General features: G+C 47.8%; 1 protein-coding gene across 10 annotated transcripts in view; it reads right to left on the reverse strand.

Annotated features, from left to right (window-relative positions):
• Positions 1 to 1,654: 1,654 nt before the first annotated feature.
• The window catches only part of GRAP2 (GRB2 related adaptor protein 2), a 73,749-nt gene continuing 51,385 nt past the window's right edge, over positions 1,655 to 24,018 (reverse strand). For 6 of the 10 annotated variants that reach the window (XM_030914283.1, XM_030914281.1, XM_030914279.1 and 3 more), the window contains 6 exons: positions 18,905 to 18,996; positions 14,653 to 14,772; positions 9,170 to 9,338; positions 6,732 to 6,962; positions 5,470 to 5,592; positions 3,613 to 4,085 (listed from right to left, as the gene is read on the reverse strand). In XM_030914283.1, the coding sequence (XP_030770143.1) occupies positions 3,906 to 4,085; positions 5,470 to 5,592; positions 6,732 to 6,962; positions 9,170 to 9,338; positions 14,653 to 14,726 (777 nt within the window). In that variant the 5' untranslated portion in view covers positions 14,727 to 14,772; positions 18,905 to 18,996 and the 3' untranslated portion in view covers positions 3,613 to 3,905. Of the gene's footprint in view, positions 4,086 to 5,469; positions 5,593 to 6,731; positions 6,963 to 9,169; positions 9,339 to 14,652; positions 14,773 to 18,904; positions 18,997 to 24,018 lie in introns of all 10 variants that reach the window. The other 4 variants (XM_030914277.1, XM_030914278.1, XM_030914285.1 and 1 more) reach the window with 3 other exon arrangements.

Below are 24,018 nucleotides of genomic sequence, written 5' to 3' on the forward strand. Positions count from 1 at the left end.
GAAAGGCCAGTGAGGCAGGAGCATAAAAGCAAGGAGCAGGGGAGGCAGAAGAGGAGGCTGAGGAGTGAGGCAGGGGCCAGACTTCACAGGGCCACATTAGGACTTCGGACTTAAACCTAAATCCAGTAGGAAGGGGAGTGATGTGATCAGATTTATTTTTACAAAGATCGCTTTGGCATCTGTGTGGAGGGCCGGATTACAGGAGAGAATGCAGGGAGAAGGGTATGAAAGCTGACAATTACCAAAGCAAGAGACGATGGCGGCATGGCCAAGGTGATGGAGTAAAGTGGAGGAACTGAGGAAGCATTTTTTAGAAAGAAGACAATCAAAGTTTTTCTCACACCCTTGCCTTGGTATAGACGGGCTGAAATGTTGGCTTAGACAAGGCAAACAGCAAATATTTCGGCCATGCCAATCTGTCCCCAGGGTGGGCTGTTGTGTTTTAGGTTAGCTGGGAGCACAGTCCCCTGCCTCAACCAGGACCACATCTGACCAGAGTCAATTTTATGACTAAAGATTTCCTGACAAAACGTTTACAACTTCTGCAACCTCTGCTCATGTTTAAAATAATTACTATTAGGAAATAGTAATTGTTATAGGAAATTCCTGTTTGCATTTCATCTGAATTCCTCTCACATTACATTTTTTTAACTCTAGATAGAGATAAAGATGCTAAAATAATAAGTCACCGGGGCCGCCCAATATGAATGACGTCAATAACAACAGTTCTGAATTGCACCTGTCCCAAAGCCAAAGTGACCTATTCGTCAGCAGCAAAGAAAAATGGCCGAATATCCTCAGAAGAAGAATCCAATTAGAGTTTTGCTCACTGCTAAGTTTTTCGCCTTTGCTACTTAACATGTGTACCCAGTAATAGCACCTGGAAGCTTGTTAGAAATTCAGGACCGAGTTGGAGGCTGCATTTCAACACCACCCCCAGGCAATTGGTAGGCACTTGAAATTTTGAGAAGCACCATGGTTAGATCACCCTGGGGCCATCTAAAAGTGGGTGGGCAGTGGCTGGTGCCAGATATTTGAAATGCGGTGAGGCACAGCAAGTGGTGAGGAAAACCCAACCACTGGTCCAACAGGAACTGGTTTTTCTCTGGAAGCTCCAAGCTCCCAAGTCACACAGAATGTTGCAGCTAAACTCAGGGACAATGTGTTGGCTGCTGGTTGTGTGACTGGTGAGAGTCGCTGGCTGGACCCTCCTCTGGTGCTGAAATGCTATCAGGTAGAAACTAGGGCCTGTGGGGAGACAGGGGGAGGGGCTCCCCCTGGCAGCACCAGAGGCTGAGGGGGGTTGAGCTCCCTTTCCCCCGCCCGTTCATAACGTGGACAGTTTGGTTCTTGTCCTCTTTACCTGGCTGCTAACAGCCCTCGTGCCTTGTGGGTGTTTGGGTGACTTTCCCACTTCCTTCTGAATGGAGGCATGCTGACGAGCAAGGGAAGGATGCTTTGGCATCTCAGTACAAAATACTCTTCAGTAGCTTTAGCTAGAACAGAACACCAAGTTGCAGGGGTTCTGAAAGCTCTGCTCATACCGCCCTGCCCATGGGGTCAGCTCCTGCAGGCTGATGACGCCTGTCACCCCTTGGTCTCATTCTCATTCTCTACCTGAGGGCTATGCGACACAGACACCAGAGACAGCCTGGCCAAACAAGGACACTTTGTTTTATTACCGCTTTCTTGAGAAGTCTTTCAAGGCATAAAATCTCCACCAGAATCCAATCACGTACCTCTGTCTAACTAGAGCCGGTCCTCCCACATCATCAGACAACTGGATGAAGTTTGTGGGCTGTTTAAAGCATATGGTTTGTAAATATTGTAAAATCAAATATTACTTTTGGCTTTTATTTACTGCAGCATTTCACATTACCTAGCACCAAAATAGCTGAGGAGGTCTTCTCTGCCTTTGTTCTTTCTCTTGTTCTTTTTCTTATGCTTCTTTGCTCCCTGCCTTCCGTAGCAGCGGTTTCTCTGCTCTGATTCTTCCTCTCCCCACTGCCTGGCCCTCCTCCTGCACTGTCTGCCCACCAACTCCACACCGCTCTCTTCCCTGGCCCTACTCACCCTCTCCCTTTCCTCCCCCTGTGCCTCTCACGCTGCCCCTTGATACTCCTGGACATCTTAGCTACCTTTCCCTCTCTCTGCTTTCACTTCCAAAAGCTGCAGGCACTGCTTCCTCAGGCTCGACTCCCCACCTGCCTCCACCAGGCTATTTTCTTTTCCCTCCCTATACCCACCATGAGTTCCTTTTTTCCTCTTTCCTCTAAAGGAAACATGGGGATCAGAGAACTGTAGAATCAGAGTCACAAGGGACACTGCTTGTGCTACACTGGCCGTTACTTCTGAGTCAGAAAATCTTTCTTCTCCAATCACCTGCAATAATGGCTGCCCCCAACCCCATCCCTCCTTAGAGCAAGAGAGGCTGCGGAAGAGAAAACTTCCAGGCTCCCTCACCAACACTTTCACCCCTCTTTCCTGTCTCATCACACAGACACACACAGATGCATGAGCACACATGCCCACACATACAGGAATGCACACATATGCACACACAAGCACACATGTATACACATAGGAGTGCACACATATGTGCTTGCAAGCACACATGTGCACACCCGCAGGAGTACACACCCACACCCACAAACTCCAAGTGCCCTTGGTGAAGAAAGGGTTTGTGCATGGCCTCCTCTAAGGCCCTGAGCTTCCTCTCCAGTGTTTCCTTCGTCCCTGGCCAGGCTGACGTGTGCTGCGCACCTGCAGGGTGAGCACTTGGACACGTGATTCTAGCTTGAGGGGATGGAGAGGGACAGCCATGGTGGGGTTCCTTACTCCAGGTGCAACTCTTGGGTGGCAGGGGGACAGCTATGGTCAGACTGAACAGGGAGCTCCTGTCAAAGCCAGCTTCCACCTGGGGTCATATTTAGTCAACCAATCCACAGTCAGTGCTCTTATCAAGTGGGCTTCTTTCCATGCCACCGGGCAAGGCATCTTCAAAACAGAAACTCAAGAGGGAAAATGAACATGGCCCTGAAGACACACTCTTGTAACCATAAAACAATGACTCTAACATTCAGCATTCTCAGCCAGAGCTTCTCCAAGCACTTTATGGAATCTAGGATGCTATTTCCTTCATAGCTGGGGAAATAGAGGTTACACTGAATAAGCTGCTTAGGGATCGTGGAAAATCCCCCAATTTCCCAGGACTTGGCTCCTCACATTGGAACATTCATTTGAAAGACCCAAGGAATATTAATTTGAACAGAGATGAATGTCTCAGCTAGGTGTTGACTAGAAGGCCAGCCTCGCACAGGCAGAGTCTCTCCAACCCCATCCTGCCTCCACATCCCTGCTCAGACTGGCTTGGCTGCCCGTGGCACTGAGCTGCACCTTAATTCCCAATGCAGCAGTGCCCACCCCTTGGAGAATAGGAGGAGAGCTGCCCTGCAAGCCCTCCAGGTGAGCGGGGCTTGCAGGTCAGCTAGAACGTGCCCCACCATATTCAACCCCACCCTGTTGTTCTGTGTCCAATGCCGAGGTGCGGTCTCTGCTTAGCTGTTCTCCGTGAAAATTCCCAAGACAAGGAGGAAGCAATGACAGCTGAAGGCCAGGATGAAGCTCCATTTCATCTCCCTGCCCCCCTCCCAACTCCCCCACTGCCTTCCACACACCCCTGAGGGGAGCAGAAAAGCAACTGTGAATATTCTTCTCCACCTGAGTTCCCTTTTGCATCAACTAATTACCAGCCCAATTGCCAATAAATTACTAGTATAAATGTTGTGTGTACACAGGCAGATGCAGATAGATGTATGTATATATAGTCATGGAGTCCAGCCTTTTTTCCTTGCCCCCTTCCTTGTGGGCGGCTCCAGACAAAAAGCTTCTGTCCCCTGAAGGGTTCATCGGGTCATGGGTGCCACGTAGTTGGCAGGGAAGAGGCCCAGCTTGTTGTGCAGGCGGCCGGTCCACCAGGACGGGTTGGAGCTATCCAGGACCTCCACCACCTCCCCGCTGTGGAACCCCAGCTCGTCATCCTCCAGGGCCTCAAAGTCGTACAGCGCCCGGGCCCACCGCACTCGCTGTTGGGAGAAGCACAGAAGAGGCTCTGCTGAGCTGTGGGCTGGGCAGGCAGGGGAGGGTCTGCTGGCTCCTCCTACCACATCCAAGTCCTTTGAGAGCAACATCCCCTGAAGGCTGACCCCTCTGCAGCTTAAAAAATCTTTTTTGTAGAGATGGGGTCTCACTATGTTGCTCAGACTGGTTTTGAATCTTTGGCCTCAAGCAATCCTCCTGCCTTGGCCTCCCAAGTAGCTGGAACTACAAGTGTGAGCCACCATGCCCGGCTACCCTGCTGCAATTTAAATCAGATACCTCTGCACAGGCCTGAGCAAGAAGTTCCCAGAATGCACCAGCGTCACTCTGGAGACTCAGGACTTTCACCAACAGATGTTACTGTCCAAAGCCTGAAGAGACTCCCTGAGAACCACTCTCTCCACATCAATACGTGGTATTTTTATCTTCTTTGAGTGACAAACAGAATGGCAACATGCCCCAAAGAATAGCCCTTGGTGTTAGGGCAATCAAGTCATGAGTCAAGATGGATCACAGGCCAGGCACGGTGGCTCACACCTGTAATCCCAGCACTTTGGGAGGCTGAGGTAGGAGGATTGCTTGAGCCCAGGAGTTCCAGACCAGCCTGGGCAATATAGTGAGAGCTTATCGCTACAAATAGTATACCTAGCTGCTTGGGAAGCTGAGGCAGGAGGATCACTTGAGCCTAGGAGTTTGAATCTGCAGTGAGCCGTGATTGTGCCACTGCACTCAAACCTGGGAGTCAGAGTGAGACCCTGTCTCAAAAAACAAAACAAAAAAAAGATGCAATGATAAAGGCAATGGTAAAGGACTATGATAAAGACGATAAAGAACCAGAACCGAGGACTATGAGAACAGGGAAGGCCTGGCAGGTACCAGACTGAGATCAACAGACTGGACGGTGCTGGCTCAGCCCCAGGCCTCCCCAAACATTCCATCCCCTCTCATTTGATCTGTGTATGCGGTTTTTTTTTTTTTTTTTTTTTTTGAGATGGAGTTTCTCTTTTGTTGCCCAGGATGGAGTACAATGGCGCAATCTCGGCTCGCTGCAACCTCCGCCTCCTGGGTTCAAGCGATTCTCCTGCCTCAGCCTCCCGAGTAGCTGGGATTACCGGCATCTGCCACCACGCTCGGCTAATTTTTTGTATTTTTCTGTAGACATGAGATTTCACCATGTTGGCCAGTCTGGTCTCAAACTCCTGACCTCAGGTGATCCACCTGCCTCGGCCTCCCAAACTGTTGGGATTACAGGAGTGAGCCACCGTGCCCAGCCAGATCTGTGTGGTTTGAGTTTCTCCTGCCTCATCTTCTCCATTGAGCTCTGTTCCGGGGCCTTTCCTCAGGGATCCCAGAGAGGGATGGTTCTCATACCCCTGCTGCCTGGAGCTGCACTGGGTCTGTGTGTCTCCGATGCATAAGGGCCGCATTCATTTCACTGCCCAGGCTGGTGCCACAGTGCCCATCGTTTATGTCAAGGCTGCCTCCTCGGCGTTCCTAGGAACATACAACAGAAGACCGGTCATCCCGCTGCCAGGACATCTCCCACCGGTTCCCCCAGTGCCTTGCTCAGATGCCATCCACACAGCTGGTATATTCCAGGAATACTTACTGGTGATGACAATAAACCTTCCACGCTGAGGGGGAGGAGGACCTAAGGTCTAAAGGGACCTTAGATTCTGAAGGCAAAGAAGGCAAAGGTGGGTTTTATTTATTCAGTCAAGAAATATTTATCAGGCACCTACCATGTGTCCAGTAGCAGACACAAGGGAAATATAGCTGGAAAAAGAAGGTCTCTGGCTTCATAGAGCTTCCATTTAGAGGGGGAACCATGCGCATTTAAGTGGTAAGTGAGCAGAGAGAAGAAATGTTGGTGTCTGCCCAGGAAATCAAGAAAGGCTTCACAGAGGAGGTGATGCTTGAACTCCAGCTTAGAGGAGGGGTAGGACTGCCCAGGACAGGGCTCATCAGGCAGAGGGATCATCATATAAAACACCACAAAGGCATGAGAGGAAACGCAATGGACCATTCGGGTAACTAAGGTAGTGTGGGGCTGCTGGAATGTATGTTTGCACGGGGAGTCGGTGGGAGGCAGCAGGGATGAGGCTGGGGAAATAGATTCTGGCAGCTCACAAAAGACTTTGTGTGCCCTGCTAAGGAATTCAGGAACGATGAACGTATTGTCCATCTCAGTAAGCTGCCTGAAAACCCATCGGGAACAAGGGTGGGGGCGGATAAATAAGTAATAAACAAGGCTCTGTTGTGGGTATTAAGCCTTTTTTTCTTGTGGATCTCGACAGCCAGATGGGTTAAGGGGCATGAATAGATTTGGAAGTGTGCTGATAGGAAAATGAAGCAATTGTTCACTGAGTCCTCAGGGGAAGTGTGTGTGTGTGAGTGTGAGTGTGTGTGTGTGTATGTGTGTGTGTGTGTGTGTGTGTGCGCGTTCAGGCGGGAGTCATTTAATTCACAGAGATGTCTTTGCCAAGAGCAGTTTCCCTATTTCTGCCATTTGCGGGGGGGGTCCAGGGTCTTCATCATGAACTCTCTGAGACCTAAAGAGGCCGGGCCAGGCCTGGAGGGGAGGCAGGTTCTCCTTTCCACCGTATTGTGCCCACTGCCTTCTTTCCAGATACCTGGTGGAAATGGTGGTGCTGCAGATACCGCTGCTGTGGGGGCTGCTGCAGCTGCTGGGGCGCTGGGGCGTACTGCGGAGGCTGTAGCTGGTGCTGGTGCTGCTGCAGGGGAAGGGCTGGGGGGTGATCCGACAGCTTCCGGTTCATCGAAGGCCGGATTTCTTCTCCCACAGCCCCACTGAGGTGTGGGCCTCCCTGGGACCGCCGGTCCAGGCTGTTGCCCCGTTGACCCTGGGAGAGAGAAGAGAGATGCTGCAGATGCGTCCTCCTCTCTGATCTTCTGGCCCTACCCCACCCTCGGGCAGTTGTTCCCGGACCCTGCTCATTCTGGCTCCAAGAAATAGCTGGTGGGTGGGGGCAGCTGAAAGAGAATTGATACTTCAGACCTTCACATTTTCCAAAGTGGCCTCTATATTCTCAGATCCTCCCAGTTTTAGGAGTTCAGGCCTCTGGTTCACAGACTAACACTTTCCGCCTGGTAGCCATTTAATCCATTTCCAGGGTGCTTGTTTTTTCTCTGTGTAATCAAGCTGAAATATTCCACTTTACTGATACAATGCTGCCCCTTCTTATCACATGTTGCCACACCGCTGGACATCCTCCCCTCCAGATGAGCTCCACTGTTGACTTTGCGTGATTTTGAACTGTCATTTATGGCCTGGTGATAGAGACCTAAACAGCAACATTCTTGCAATGCCGTGGGAACCAGGCCTGCCGCTGGGGAAGAAGTAAGGCCTATTCCCCTAATGTTAAAACAATCTTACGGCGGCCGGGCGCGGTGGCTCAAGCCTGTAATCCCAGCACTTTGGGAGGCCGAGACGGGCGGATCACGAGGTCAGGAGATCGAGACCATCCTGGCTAACACGGTGAAACCCCGTCTCTACTAAAAAAAATACAAAAAACTAGCCGGGCAACGAGGCGGGCGCCTGTAGTCCCAGCTACTCGGGAGGCTGAGGCAGGAGAATGGTGTAAACCTGGGAGGTGGAGCTTGCAGTGAGCTGAGATCCGGCCACTGCACTCCAGCCCAGGGGACAGAGCGAGACTCCGTCTCAAAAAAAAAAAAAAAAAAAAAAACTTACGAACCAGAAATACCATATTGTTATTTTCATTTAACAAACAATTACGTAGGACCGTGGCTGTGGCATATACCGGCCACTGTTCTAAGCGCTTTACAAATACCAACTCATTTAATCCCGTTTAATGCAATTTTATATTGCTTCTCTTATCTCTGAATGCACATCCTAGTGAGTTAATACCTCTGTTCGTTTCCTGGTTAGAGTGATTCACAAGGTCTTGGCTAGCCTTTGTTTTCCTTTCTCAACTTCTGTGTGCATTTGGTGGGAACTTCTTTTCTCCTTTGGCAGTAACTTCTCAGGCTTAAAAGCAACTAGGGACTTGAAAAAGGATTTTCTTGACTTCCCCAAAGCACACATTGCTTTCACAGTCTCAATACCTTTTCAGATAACCTGTCCCTAGGATTTCAGCTATTCTAGTGAATGCTTCTTCCCATGATACCTGTCTCTTATAACCATGTTATTTCCTTTGAAAAATAGTTTATAAATTGGTGTATGTGTGTGTGTGTATGTGAGAGAGAGAGAGTGTGTATGTGCATGTGTGAATTTACTTATGGGAGGCAAGTTAATATTTTCTTAGTGCTTAATATGGACCAGACTCTGATAGTGCTTAGCTGTAGTAACTCATTTACTCCTCACAACAGCCCAGTGAGGGAGGTTTTATTGTTCTCTCCATTCTACTGATGAGAAAACTGATACTCAGAAGGTTTCTTAACTTGGCTAGGGAATACAGGTAGCTAAGTGATTAAAGCAGGATTTCATACCAGGTCTGTCTGACGCATTTCCTTTTAAAGCAATACTCTGTATTCCAAACAGTTCCAACAGCAATAATTCCAAGTGCAGTTTTCTCCTCCCATGTCCTCCCCACTCCCAATCCCATCATAAAACTCCAACTGCTGAATTAATTCCTGAACTCTAGGCTGTTCCCTAATGTCCCCGTCTGTAGCACCCCCAACTCCTTCATCTTGGACAACTCTTGAGCTAGGTTGAAAACTTTGGTGTAGCAATGTCTATGAATAACAAAAAAACAGCACCTGTGGTAAGAACTGATGCTTGTTGAGTGCAGTGTGATGAGGAATGACATGTAGCTTGGGATACATTATCTTCTCCAACCTTCACAGCCATCCTGGGAGGCAGATATTACCATTATCCCTACTTTATGGATGAGGAAACTGAGGCTCAGAGAACTTTCCAAAGTCACACAACTAGGAAGTGTTAAGTTGAGATCTGACCTCAGCGCTCTGAGCCCTGTCTTTCAGTATACTCAGAGGATCTACCCATCCTATGCATTTTTCCTTGTGGTTCCCGTGAGAACTTGGGCTGCCTAAAATCTCTAGACTGGGGTCGATCGGACCTGGAGCATACCTGGTCTTCTCGGGTTCTGTCTCTAAGGAAGATCTGCTTCTGTCTGGAGATGGAATTTGTCCTGTAGTAGTCCACCAGCTTGTTTAGGGATGGAAACTTCTCAGTCCACAGAAAGTAATTACCCTTGTTGTCTCGCATGACCTTGAAGTGTTGAACGTCATCCTCATGCCTGGAGATCAAGGCAAAACGAAATTGTATGTTACACGGTGATAATGTCACCACCTCCAGGCTGCTCGCATCTGGGATGGTGGAGTCCTCTTTCGGCAGGAGATGTAGATATGGATGACTCATTCATCACTGGGCAGGTGGGCCAGCCCAGTCAGGCTTCGGCAGGAGCTTTGCAGGATGGACCACTTAGGATACAGGCTATGCTAGAGGGGATTTACATCAGCAGAAGGTAATCAGATGAGCTAAAATTTGTCTTGGACACTGGAACTAGCCTTTTACAAGAAAAGCATGTTCCAAGTGCCTTAACGACTAAAAGATCAAGGACCTTTTCACAATATTTATTTGCAAGATGTCAGTGGGGTCATTTCAAGCTCCTATTATCTTTCTGTTACCAGAAATACTTTGAACCATCTCTTTTAAGCTCATAAGCTAGCACTGGCAGGTAAGAAGCTGCTCTCTTTCCTAAGAAATATGTCACATTTTTTCTCTACGTAATAAGGATCATCTTGGTTTATGTTTTGCATAAATAAGGTTACAAAGTGTTTTCAGCTTTTGGCGAAATAGCTTTGTATGAAATATAGAGTTTTTTTTTTTTTGAAATGGAGTCTCACTCTGTTGCCTAGGCTGGAGTGCAGTGCTGCCATCTCTGTTCACTGCAAACTCTGCCTCCCAGGTTCAAGCGATTCTCCTGTCTCGGCCTCCTGAGTAGCTGGGATTACAGGCACCTACCATCACACCCGGCTAACTTTTTTGTATTTCTAGTAAAGATGGGGTTTCACCATGTTGGTCAGGCTGGTCTTGAAGTCCAGACCTCTGGTGATCCACCCGCCTCGGCCTCCCAAAGTGCTGGGATTACAGGCGTGAGGCACCGCGCCCAGCAAAATGATAGAGTTTTAATTGGCAAGGATCTTGGAGATTGTTTAGCCTTACTTCTCCATTTTACAGATGAGAACACTGAGGTTCAGAGAGGTTCAGGGGCTTGGCCAAGGTCACTGCTGAGTGGCAGGACTGAGGCCAGAACCCTGAGTCTCTGACTCCAGTCTAGTGAGCTTGCCTGTCACACCACGTAAACACGATAACTTCTTTTAGATCAGCACCTTCTGATGCCAGTCTGGACTCACAAATGATGGGATACATTTGAACCAGGGCTAGAGAACATGGATTTTATCCATCTAGGAAGGGTGGACTGAGCCTTTACCATTAGATCCAGTTTTACTTTATTGCCAAGTCATTCTCTTTTGGATGTAAAGTTTATTTTCAAACGACATACATTTATATCTAAAAATAAACCAGCACTAGTGATGCCAATTGTCTGATGTAAAAGAAAGGTCAAGAATTTTAAAGGGTCTTGGAGAGTAAAGATACCTCTGAGAGTAAGTGGAGGTTTCTTAGGGATGGATTTAGGGATCTGTGTTTTTTTGTTTTTTTGTTTTTTTTTTTTGAGACGGAGTCTCGCTCTGTCACCCAGGCTGGAGTGCAGTGGCCAGATCTCAGCTCACTGCAAGCTCCGCCTCCCGGGTTCACGCCATTCTCCTGCCTCAGCCTCCCGAGTAGCTGGGACTACAGGCGCCGCCACCTCGCCCGGCTAGTTTTTTGTATTTTTAGTAGAGACGGGGTTTCACCGTGTTAGCCAGGATGGTCTCGATCTCCTGACCTCGTTATCCGCCCGTCTCGGCCTCCCAAAGTGCTGGGATTACAGGCTTGAGCCACCGCGCCCGGCCTAGGGATCTGTGTTAAGAAGGACATGGAAATTCTGACCCTCAGTCTCATCTTATATGCTGAGATTTGCTCATAGCTGGGTGAAGCCAAAGGTTGTACAAGTGGCCTCTTGCTTGACTGATTTGGGGTGGTAATCAACATATTGCAATCACTGCGTGGTCTTCCCCTTGGTTTTGGCCACCAACGGATACTTTCTTCATTCTAAAACAACATGGATCAACTCAAAGTCATTACCCTTCACATCCGGGTGAGGAGGAGGAAATATTCTTATGGTATTATAATTTTTCATCCACCACCTCAAAGAACTCAGAGTGTGAAACACTGACCCTTTTACTCTCATAAGCTATAAGGATGGATGTGAGAGTTGCTGCTGATCATCTGGGTCTACAGGGAAAAGATGGCCTGACCATTGTCTCAAGCCTGAAGAGGAACAAAGGAAAGGATGCGACTCAGGGCGCTGGACTCCAAAATCTGGTGTTTTAGGCCCTTAACAAATGCTGAGTGATAGAACTTCAATTAGCTCTTAATTATCTGTGCCCATGACAGATGTAAAAATAATTAACAATGATTTTGCTTTGGAAAATATTATACTGCATTTCTGCAGAAGATGTGATAATGATTACGGTAATTGTTACCATAACTAGAAGCTTCATTGCCTCAATATCAGGGGAAGACTTTGGTAGAAGTCAAGGCTGACTGTTCTGTAGAATTCACTTTAATAAAACAAATATAAAACATAGTTCTGGGTCCAGGCACAGTGGGTCACGCCTATAATCGTAGCACTTTGGGAGGCTGAGGTGGGCGGATCACATGAGGCCAGGAGTTCAAGGCCAGCTTGGCCAACATGACGAAACCCCGTCTCTACTAAAAACAACCACACACACACAAATTAGCCAGGCGTGGTGGTGCGAACCTGTGGTCCCAGCTACTCGGGAGGCCAAGGCATGAGAATCGCTGTGAACCTGGGCGGCGGAGGTTGCAGGGAGCCGGGATCGCGCCACTGCACTCCAGCCTGGGTGACAGAGCGAGAGTCTGTCTCAAAAAACCAACAAAACCACAAAAACCATAGTTTCTAGCTGAAAAAGCCAGAGTCATCTTCATGCAAACCAAAGGCCCAAGAGATACCCCTCAGTCTAACAAATTACTTGGTCAAGTTTATGATGGGGTAGAGAGGGGAGGCTTAAGAAATAGATTTGACTTGTAACATATATACATACATGTTAAATATAATATATGTATAATTGTTTTTTCTAATTATATATGTATATAATATATGTAAATAATCTTTTTCTTTTGAGACAGGATCTTGCTCTGTCACCCAGGCTAGAGTGCAGTGGCATGACCTTGGCTCACCACAGCCTCAACCTCCCAGGCCCCAGCGATCCCTTTACCTCAGCCTTCCAAGTAGCTGGGACCACAGGCACGTGCCACCGCAATGGGTTAATTTTTTTATTTTTAGTAGAGATGAGGTCTCGTTATGTTGCCCTGGCTGGTCTCCCAACTCGTTGGCTCAAGCAATCCTCCCACCTCAGCCTCCCAAAATGCTGAGGTTGCAGGCATGAGCCACAGTGCCCAACCCCGACTTGTAATATATGTTAATGGAGCCAAATTTCATTAATTAAGACCTAACAAGATTAGAATTTGTGATACATCAATATTGGCCTGAACTAAAGCTTACCATTCTCCAAGTTATGAAAATAAGGTTTTTCTTGAGGAAAATTAAGAGTTTAAGCAAGATTGCAAGGGCAATGCTAAAGAGACCACTTTAAAGGTATGCAGGCATACAAATTGTTGACCTGTTATTTTTAAGTCCTTCCTACCTATCCTTTCAAATATCCATTCTTTCTAAATAGCAAAGTGGCCACAGTTTATTACTTGAGATTGGATTTCTGTCCTTAAAACAAAGCCACATGCCTTTCAAAATATATTGAATCAACCAGATCGGTATTTCCTGTCAATAACCTGACAGTAACGTTTTACTGTACTTCTCCTGATCTGCTAACAGCATTATATTCTTGCAGTTTCACATGTGGTCAAGTCTGATACGTGACTTGCGATCCCCAACATGCTGACCACACACAGTGTTCCGAATTGGGCTTCTGAGTTTGGGGCTGTGTAATGTCTACACATGGACTGAGTCACTTCCTATGGGGTGCTGCACCTTAGTGAGATTTCGCTGTTACAGTCCTCCCCCACTCCTGGCCCTCCTTGGCTCTGTTCTCTTGTTTTCGGTTTTGTTGTACTGTACTGTGTTGAAGTAGCCTTTCTTTTTGTTCAGCTGCCTACAACTATATATGTATTTGTTGGGGCTCAGAAAATGACACCCCTTGGCATGCTGAGTGCTTTGAACCAAAGGAGACTGGAAGGCTTCACAAGTAGCCTTGGAAGCAAAGTCTTCCTTTGGCCTTTTCCTGACCTCCTGTCTCCCTCTCCTCTTTCTCCCCGTGAGTGAGTCATAGAAATTGGAATTCCTCTTCCCCACAGTGGGTCAGAGAGACTAGAAAGGTCACTATTAGAGAGGCCAAGGCAGGAGGATTGCTTAAAGCCAGGAGTTTGAGATCAGCCCAGGCAACATAGTAAGACCCAGTCTCTACAAAAAAATAAGTTGAAAAAATAATATTAGCCAGGTGTGGTGGTGTGCACCTGTATCCCCAGCTACTCAAGAGGCTGAGGTGGGAAGATGGCTTGAGCCTGGATCACAGAGGCTGTGGTGAGTGATGATTGCACAACTGCACTCCAGCCTGGGCAACAGATCAAGACCTTGTTCCCCCACCCCCCCCAAAAAAAAAGAAAAAGAAAAAGAAAACAAACTTGGGACAGGCCTTGTTCAGTTTCCCACCTCAGTCTGTTACCTTAGATCAAACCCCCTTTGTCCAATCCCATTTCAACAGGGCTGTCTATCCTTTGTCGAACCTAAGCATAAAAATAGACGGCTTTCCCTGGGTTTTGAGTCTTCATTTTTGAAGGCTTCTGTGTCACACGAGTCTTTGATTAAACAAATGTGTCCACTCTCCTCGTTAACCTGTCTTGTAGGAGTATCAGCTGTGACTCCTCTGATGGGCGAAGAAAGGTGCCACACCTTTTCCGCCCCTGTACATCCTACAGCAATGACTTGAGATTTCTATTTTTCCCTGACTCTTCTTCAGATATGCATCAATCATAAAAGAAAAGGTTAAGATTTAAACCCCCAGATGGATCTGGACAAGTGGGAGTTCTCCTCCTCCTACCCCTCCTTCCTTCCACAAATACTCACTGAGTGTCTCTATTTTGTGCAAGACACTGTTAAAGGCATAAAGATGAAGTAGAGGAAAATCCTGCCCTTTCAGAAGCACCTGGGCTAGAAGGGGAGGCAGACGGGCATAGAAATAATTTTGAATACACACCAGTGTGCTAAGGAGTGGTGTGCGTGTGTTCTGGGGAGGCACTGGGAACAGCAAGTTGTGAAGCTGCTGCCATGCTTGGCCCCTAGGCCACCATGCTTCTGACCACTGGGTCATCTTCCAGAGGTCCCTTCATGGCTTCAGCATTCTGGGAGGTTAACAGGCTGAGAAGGGTCAGGGCGGTGTCAGGAATGGTCACCTGACCAATGTCAGTACCTGACAGAGATGGAGAAGTCCCCTGGGGAGCTCTGGCTGGCCCGGATGATGAAGAAACCAACCTCCTTGCCCATGAGTAAGTTCTCCGCCTGGTGTCGAGAAAGGCCTTCATGAAACCATCTGTGGGGCGAGATCAAACAAGAGGATCAGGATGAGACACAGGAGTGACAGGAGGGAGACATGAAGAAGAGGTGACCCAGAGGGAAAGAGGCTGGGGACTCTGTACAATAGGGAGCAGACAGAGACCAAAGAGGGGCCAGGGGCTGTTTGAAATCAAACCAGTGCTCTGGGCAGCTTTCAGGAAAGGCGAGGGCGCGTTCCCCTTGACTCACCCTCTTTGTTCCTTCTCTCCAGGAGAAGTCTCTCTCCAGCCTGGGAAACAATCATGGAAATGTGTCGCTGCACCAAAATGGGGCAGTGTGGGAGTGACTCACTGCAGGAGGCAGCCGCCTGCCGGCAGCTGCGGAAGAGATAGACCAGAGCTGCGGGGACAGAGGATGCACCCGGGAGGGAAGGGAAGGCTTCAGGCACTGGGGCCAACCAGGTGCAGCTGGCTGAGCAGGGCCTGGGGTGCTCATGCCTGCACTGAGGCCTCAGTGGCCTAGAGGCTCCTCCCTGGGCATGAAAGGAGAGTTACAGCCCAGGGTGTCACGTCACCTAGGCAGGCATGGAGCACAAGGGGGCTTTGCTCAGTGTGCCTAGCAGAGGCTGCAGTGTTTCTAGGGAGTCCAGTGTACACACTTGGAAATGAGCGAGGCTGGCAGCAGCCAGAGAGTGGCGTCTATACAAGATCCTGGGCCCACCCCAAAAATCCAGGCTGGGAAATAATCTTTACTGTGGAAAAGAAGAAACAGGAGAAACCGCTCTATCAGCAGAACGGTCAGGGTGGCAGCCCCTGGAGGTACAGCTGCACACAGCGTGGCATGTATGAAATAGGTCAAACACACAGGGCCAGGCAAGCTGTGGCTGCAGCCTCGAGGCAGGAGGCCAGAGACCTCTCTCGACCACAGACAAGCAAAATGAGTGTCTGCAATCACTCAGCGGCCAAAGGTGGGACTGTGTCACATTGCTTCAAGGTGGCTGCTCTAATTGCTGCCACCAGAAGGTTCATATGCATGTTCCTTGAAGATAAAAGCCTATCAGGCCTTGGCTTTGGATTCCTTTGTGAGCAATTCTCTGTGTTTTCTAGAATTTGGGAACCTGAGACAAGGGTAGCAGGAAGGAGGTACTTATTGGAGACTGAGTCCCCCTCCGGGACTGAGGGGGAAGGTTGGCTGTGCTCTGAGGGGGCTGAAAGCAGCAGTTTCTGGTGACCTGGAAATTCTGCCTGAGTATTTGCCACACAATTCTACAGGGCTAAACAAGAGACTACCACACACACCACTGCCATGTGTGGGAAATGTAACGGGGATGGGAAAAGGAATGGGGTATGCACCACAGCAGCCGTATCGCAAAGGAAATATTTTAGAAGTGAAGGGGATTTAGGAAATACACATTTGTCCTCCGACTGCAATCTGATAGGGGGCTTCTTTCAAGATTTGTAAAAATTACCACACATTGCATATTAGACATGAGTGGTTATGGTTTCAATATTACATATTCATTCATTCATTCAAAAGCTTTACTGAACATCTAGTACTGTGCTGGGCCCCGTCCTGCGCACTGGGGACATGGTAGTGGGCAGAACAGACACCTACCCCTGCCCTCAGGGAGCTTACATTCTATTCGAGGGGGACACAAACAAAAGAACAAAATAATTAAGACCTGCAGTGTGCCAGATGATGGTAAGTGCTGTACAGAACATGAAAACAGAGAGGAGAGATGGGGCGCTGCGGGTGAGAGATTAATGTAAGGTATGGTGATGAGAAAGACCTCACTGAAAAGGAAACATTCTAAACCTGTAGGGGACTGGGGTGTGGGAGGAACCAACACAACAGACTGAGGAGGAGAAGCCAGGGCAGTGGGAGGACAAACGGAGGAAGGATGTTCTGGAGCCAAAATGAAGGTGTTCCAGTGGGAGGGGGATCCCCAGGGCAGGTCAGGCTGAGATGACCCCTGGGAGCTGCAGCCCATGGTGTGCCTGGTGGGAAGGGTTGGGAGATGAGGAGTTGGAAGTAGCAAATATACACACTCCTTTTGAAGAGATGGAGTGGCAACTGGAAGGGGATTTGATATTAAGAGTTTTCTTGTTTTATTTATTTAGTTAATTTTTTTTTCTTTGAAACAGAGTCTCTCTCTGTTGCCCAGACTGGAGTGCAGTGATGTAATCACAGCCCACCACAGCCTTGAACTCCCAGGCTCAAGCGATCCTTCTGCCTCAGCCTCCCAAGCAGTTGGAACTACAGGTGCATGCCACCACGCCCAGCTAATTTAAAAAATTTTTTTGTAGAGATGGGTCTCACTATGTTGCCCAGGCTGGTCTCAAACTCCGAGCCTCAAGTGATCCTCCTCCCTCAGCCTCTCAAAGGACTGGGACTATAGGAATCAGCCACCACAAAACCCACCTGGCCTCTGGGTTTGGTTTTGTTTGTTTGTGTTTTGGTACGTTGGGAGAAATTGCAGCGTGTGTGTGTGCTGACAGGAATGATCAAGCAGAGAGGGAAAGGAGGTTGATGTGGGAGAGAGAGAGGAGAATTTCTGCTAGAAGCACTGACAGTTCCTTCCAGCCAGCTGCAGGAAAGGCCGACTGTTTGAGCACACTTGCGGGAGGCAGGTGGATGTGGTAGGGGTGGGGTGGGGGTGAGGAATCTGGGAGCTTCACTTCTGGTGGCTTTCATTGTTCCAGAGAACCTGGAATCAAGGTCACAGGCTGAGAGTGATGCAGGGAGGGGCTGGAGGTTTGAGGAGCAGGTGGGGTATGCAGAGGTCACATAGCAGATTCCTGGGCAGCATCAAGGGCCCTGTCAAGGTCAGTGGTCATTCTCTTGGTTTGGTGGTCAGTTCAGGTTCACCATGAGTGTTGCTCCTGCACCTCGCTGGAGTCACCAATACTACTGTGTTTTTCTAACAAACTTTTGCTCTTTGAGCTAGACCCTGGTTCTGAGGCAAGATTAGATTTCTATCTAACCCTTGTGGTCAATTCTTGAGACAAACGAAGCCCAATCTCAATTTTGCATTTCCTCTTTAGGAAGAGAACTTCCCCTTCCCCCACTGACTTCTCTCACTGGGGTGAGCACGCTTTACTGAAGGCAGGGAGTGTCTGTCCACCCACCCAGTGAAGGCTGAGAGCCTGGTGAGGATGGTTAGGATTGGGAGGTCACAAAGAAGTGCTTAGGAGAGCAGCTCTCAAAGTGGGGTGGCCAATAGCGCCCCCTTTGGAATTCTAGGGAACCCTGTGGTTGAAACCACTATAGGTAATTTGAGTTTACAAACTCATTTTATAAAAACTTAAAATAGGCCAGGTACAGTGGCTCATACCTGTAATCCCAGCACTTTGGGAGGCCAAGGCAGGTGGATCACCTGAGTTCAAGAGTTTGAGATCAGCTTGTCCATCATGGTGAAACTCCATCTCTACTAAAAATACAAAAGTTAGCCAAGTGTGGTGGCATGCGCCTGTAATCCCAGCTACTAGGGAGGCTGAGGCAGGAGAATTGCAATGAGCTGAGATGCACTCCAGCCTGTGCAACAGAGCAAGACTCCATCTCAAAACAAACAAAACAAACAAACAAACAAACCAAAAAACCTCCAAAACTTAAAATAGGCAGGGCACGGTGGCTCACGTCTGTAATCCCAGCACTTTGGGAGGCTGAGGCAGCAGATCACATGAGGTCAGGAGTTGGGGACCAGCCTGGCCAACATGGTGAAACCCTGTCTCTACTAAAAATAGAAAAACTAGCCCAGCGTGGTGGCATGTGCCTGTAATTTCAGCAACTTGGGAGGCTGAGGCGAGAGGATGGCTTGAGCCCAGGAGTTTCAGGCTGCAGTGAGTGGTGATGGAGTCACCACACTCCAGCCTGGGTGACAGAGTGAGACCCTGACTCACAAAAAAAAACTAAAAAAATAAAAAAGGAAAGAAAAACTTAAAATAGCAATACATACACATGGTGTAAACATCGAAAGGGAATGAAATGAAATGCAAAGTCTCCCTCCTGCCCTGGCCTTCAGCTGCATGCTCTGGCGGCTCTCTGGAGAGATCTCCAGAGGCAGCCATTTTTGACAATGTCCTGGGTTCCCATGGATAATTGTGTGATTGCTGGGAAAGTAAGAGGAGTGTGTGTGGGTAGGCCCATCTCAGCAGGCTGTGAATACTTACTCGGGAAACTGGATGTCTATGAAATTCTTGGGCACATATCCTTCCTGGCTCCCAAGCTCCGCCTTAAACCACTCCTCTTGGTTACTCAAAATCTACATGGAATAAAAGGAAAGACAAAGACATTGGAGGGAGGACACCAAAAAACAAGAGAAAGGGGCTGCAGGGCAAAGAAGGACCTTTTGGACTTAGAGGGAAAATATGTTAATAAGTTGAAAGAACTGAACAGCTGTTCTAGGATTTACCCCAGGCCCGTAGAGGAGCCGTGGGTTTACCTTTGGAGTCAGCTTCTCCTCATCCCAAGTTATTTCTGTCCACTTGTGCCATCCACTTATGTCACCCCACTGTGGCTTGGCCTCCCAGACTCAGCACTCAGGGACTTCCCTGAATCCCTTCTTCTATTTTGGAAATTCGTTTGTCTCAGGTAGCACCTTAAGTTCCTCATCTGAGCAGATGGTGGGAAGGCAAGAGTGGCTATTCCATAGTTTTGTTTTGTTTTTTCTCTTCCAGGTAACCAGGAAACTTTTCTGTTTTTTTGTTTGTTTTTTGTTTTTTTGAGATGGAGTCTTGCTCTGTCGCCAGGCTGGAGTGCAGTGGCGCGATCTCAGCTCACTGCAACTTCCACCTCCCGGGTCCAAGTGATCCTCTTGCCTCAGCCTCCCGAGTACCTGGGATTACAGGCATGCGCCACCACACATGGCTAATTTTTCATATTTTTAGTAGAGACAGGTTCCACCATGTTGGCCGGGATGGTCTTGATCTTTTGACCTAGTGATCCACCTGCCTTGGCCTCCCAAAGTGCTGGGATTACAGGCGTGAACCACCAGGCCTGGCCCAGGAAACTTTTCAAAAATTTAATTTGCTTTTGTTTTTTAAACAGGCAGATTAAAACTTAAACATCCCAGTGGGGTCAGCTTTGGAAACAGTAACTCTTTGTATTCACATGCTGTGTATTTCACAGATAGTTTGGCTGGAACTCAAGATACTGGGGATGCCTTTTTTAAACTTGCTTTTAGAGCCAGATCCCAAGCAAAACCAAAAGTTCTGTCTTGTTACTCTGTGGCCTCACTTTGACTGTGACCCCACATGTTATTGTCTACCTTGGTTAGTCATATTACTCACCAGACTTGACTATATGTGGCTTTTGGTTTCTCAAAAAATGAGATTTACCATTAAAAGACAAATATTTGGCACTGCCACTGAGAATGTTTTGAAAGTCTGAGGCCAGGCGTGGTGGCTCACGCCTGTAATCCCAGCACTTTGAGAGGCCGAGGCGCATAGATCACTTGAGGCCAGGAGTTCAAGACCAGCCTGTCCGTTATGGTGGAAGGCCGTCTCTACTAAAAATACAAAAAGTAGCCGGGCCTGGTGGCACACGCCTGTAATCCCAGCTACTCGGGAGGCTGAGGCAGGAGAATTGCTTGAACCCAGGAGGCGAGGTTGCAGTGAACCGTGATCTTGCCACTGCAATCCAGCCTGGGCAACAGAGTAAGACTCTCTCTTAAAAAAAAAAATCTTTTTTTAAGTCTATGATATAGACTAGAACAATAATTCTAAATAAGGATAGCAGAGCAAAAGATGGAAGGAACCCTGATAATTCACTGAACCACTGAATTAGATGATACCCAGGAGCCTTCCTACTTCTGGACTTTGAGAAATTACAAGTCTTTGTTATTGTTTAAGCCATTTTTAGTTTATGTTTCTTGTTCCTGAAAATATCTTAACTGATAGAAGTACGATGATAAAGAAGAAAGCAGAAATAGATAGAAAAGGCATTCATATGTGGAGGAGAGACCACTTGCCTCAGCAATGAAAGGAGTTACTGAGGCCAAGTCAGATGGCAATGGAACTTCCTCCTTCAGCTCTGAGGAGGTGTGGTGCATTCTGGGAATGAAATGCCTCCAGGTGGCTGGAATGTAGACTGTGAATATCTTGAAATGTAGGGGCAGCCCTTAAAGGATTTTGAGCAGGGAAATAACAGTGAGAATTAGAGTTCAGAAAGAGCTCTGGCTGGGTGTGATGGCTCATGCCTGTAATCCCAGCACTTTAGGAGGCCCAAGCAGGACGATTGCTTGAGCCCAGGAGTTTGAGACGAGCCTGGGCAACAAAGCGAGACCTTGTCTCTATGAAAATAAAAATAAAACCTAGCAAGGCGTGGTGGAAATGCATCTGTAGTCCTAGATACTCAGGAGGCTGAAGTGGGAGGGGCGTGTGAGCCCAGGAGTTAAAGCCTGTAGTGAGCTCTGATTGCACCATTGTACTACAGCCTGGACAAGAGAGAGAGACTCTGTCTCTAATTCAGAGAGAGAGAGAGACAGAGAGAGAGTTCTGTATCAGAGATCAGAATGTGAAGATAGATCGGAAGGCTAAAGTTGGGAGAGAAACTGTAGGAAGATGAGCGCAGCCCTCCAGGCAAGAGATGATAGCACCTGGGCTAAGAAGAGGTGAGGATATATTTTAGAGAAATTCAGGAAGCAAACAGGCAGGATTTCTTGACCAATCTTGGAAGCTAAGAGAGAAGAGGATTCTGGGATGCCACTGGATTTCTGGCTTGGGAGACTGAGTAGGTGGTGATGGCTTTATAGAAATAGAAGATACATGAGAGAGGAGGCAGGGCTAAGAAAGGGCTCATGGGCTTCAGATTGCATGCGGGTGATTGTGAATTGAATTCTTCAACTGAGAAGAAAAGCTCAGGAAGCAGCTGGATATGTCAGTCTGGACCCAGGAGAGAGGGTGAGGGTGGGGCTTGGGGTTTCAGAGTCATCAGAAAGTGGGTGGAGTTGAAGTCACAGGGCCCGTGGACTTCTCTCTCCCAGAAAAGAAGATGGGAAGATAATGGAAAGAACTAAGTGCCTGAGCGGAGATGATGACCTATTTCTAACATCACTCCAAGGTGGAAGGAAGGGGACAGTGTTGTGGGTTGGGAATGAGAAGACCTGGTTTCTAGCTTGGCTCCGTCACTAGATATGTGATCTTGGCCAAGTCAATTAGCCATTTGAAAACTGGGGATAATAATAGCCACCTAGTACCTCACAGAGCTGATGTGAGGATCAAATGAGCCCTAGTACCTGAAAGTCCTTCAGAAAGTGTAGACTCTTTTCAAAAAAATACAATTCCATCAAATGTGGTATTCTTATGAGGGAGGCCTCCAGCTCTGAATAGGACATGGAAGGATTTATGTGTTCTTTAAAGCAGTATGTGTGTATGTTTTGAATTTAGTCACTTATTCTGAAGAAATAAAAGTGTGTCCCATATTTGAGTTCGAGATTGCTGAGAACAGAAAACTCTGTAGTTTGTAACATCAAATGTGACTGTTGGTGTCACCAAGGACATGTGGGTATGTGTGTGCTAAGGGGGCAAGGGAGGAAGCAGAAAATCTAGGTCAAAAGAACTAGGAAACCCAGCAGCAGTGCCTCGTAGCCACGTAAAGAACACAAGAGCACTGCACTCTATCCATCACTCCTGAATTTATGGCGTTGGAATTCCTTTCTCCCGTCACATGGGAATGCAGTGTTTGGCCAGGGTAGCAAATGTCACACAGAAAGGGGTAACAGAGGCCATTTGGAAACTGGCTTATCACCCTAAGAACCACACTTTGAGGCCGGGTACCATGGCTCATGCCTGTAATCCCAGCACTTTGGGAAGCTGAGGCGGGCGGATCACCTGAGGTCAGGAGTTTGAGACCAGCCTGGCCAACATGGCAAAATCTGATCTCTACCAAAAAGACAAAAATTAGCCAGGGATGGTGGTGCATGCCTATAATCTCAGCTACTTGGGAGGCTGAGCCACAATAATTGCTTGAACTCGGGAGGCGGAGGTTGCAGTGAGCTGAGATCACACTACTGCACTCCAGCCTGGGCAACAGAGCAAGACTGTCTCAAAAACAAAAAAAACCCCACACTTTGTACTTCGTTTTCTGACCTGAAAGCAGCTCTGTAATTTTAATTATCATGCCTCAGACCTCCTCTAGAAACTGAAAGATTATCCCACAATGCCAGCCATTTCTCTCTGCCACCTGGTGCTTGGTCTGCTTAACATTGTGTTTCTAGAGAGGTGAATTCACAGGCTTTTTACCATGTATAGAAGGTGAGGTTTAAAAAAAAAAATTCTCATTTTCTGCAAAGAAAGGTATTTGAGGGGAGGGGAGATGGTTTCCTCCTGCCGTTGTGGGCCCAGGGCCCCGCACTTCCTGTTCTTCTCATCTCTCCATCTGTTCGGTCCCCCTATCTCGTGTACCCATCGTGTAAACCTGAGCAAGGCGTTCAGTCTGAACACTTGAAGTTTTACTCTTTACTGTTTAATTCTTATAATGTTCCCTAAGAGATGATTTTCTGGGTTACATGGCCTGAGCATAAGTTAGACGTGGGAAGAGAAGGGCCAAATTACGGCAGGAAGAATTTTTAAATTGGATGAAATTGTAGCTTTTAGAAGCACAGCAGAAATCTGAAGTATTGAAGAAGCAAATTACGTAGAATTAACTCTTAGTGCTTTTAGGTTGCTATTTTAGCAGGAAGAAATGAGGTCGCATTAGATGCATTACAGAAGGAGACAGAAATGGACTGGGTCAAGAGACATTTTTCAAAGCTACTGGCAAATTTAATGGCAAATTCAAATGTGAGCCTGGTGCTGTGTGTAGCTGCAGGTATGGTGGTTTGTGGCATGAATAGGAAAAAAAAATCTGATTCCTGAGTTTTCAATGTTTTTGTCATAGAAGAAGCAAGATCAAGTCATATGGCTGCGTTTTCCTGTCCACCATCTTGTTTACCATGCCGTGTAGATCAGCATCTAGTGAGCACCTGCTGATTGCACTTAGGTGCATGAAATATGGAGATAAATAAGCTGGGGCCTCTGCCCCAGGAAACTCATGGTCTGTTGAGGGTGGGTGGTTGCTCAGACTTTTTTTGTACCTTTCTAATGAAAACTTCTGTTTAGTCTTTAGCACAAAAGGCCAAATGAGTCAGAGAATCCCACCAGCGAGTTGCTGGAGTAGTCAGGAACTGGCTTTGAAAGTATTTGTGAGGATCCTGCGTGTGTTACCCATTGAGGAAGGTGGGGGCAGACACTGCAATCACATGTGGGAAGCCCCAGGCATGGGAACCAACCATCATTCTGCAGAC

Source organism: Rhinopithecus roxellana, chromosome 13 (assembly GCF_007565055.1).
Source record: "Rhinopithecus roxellana isolate Shanxi Qingling chromosome 13, ASM756505v1, whole genome shotgun sequence".
Lineage (NCBI taxonomy): Eukaryota > Metazoa > Chordata > Mammalia > Primates > Cercopithecidae > Rhinopithecus > Rhinopithecus roxellana.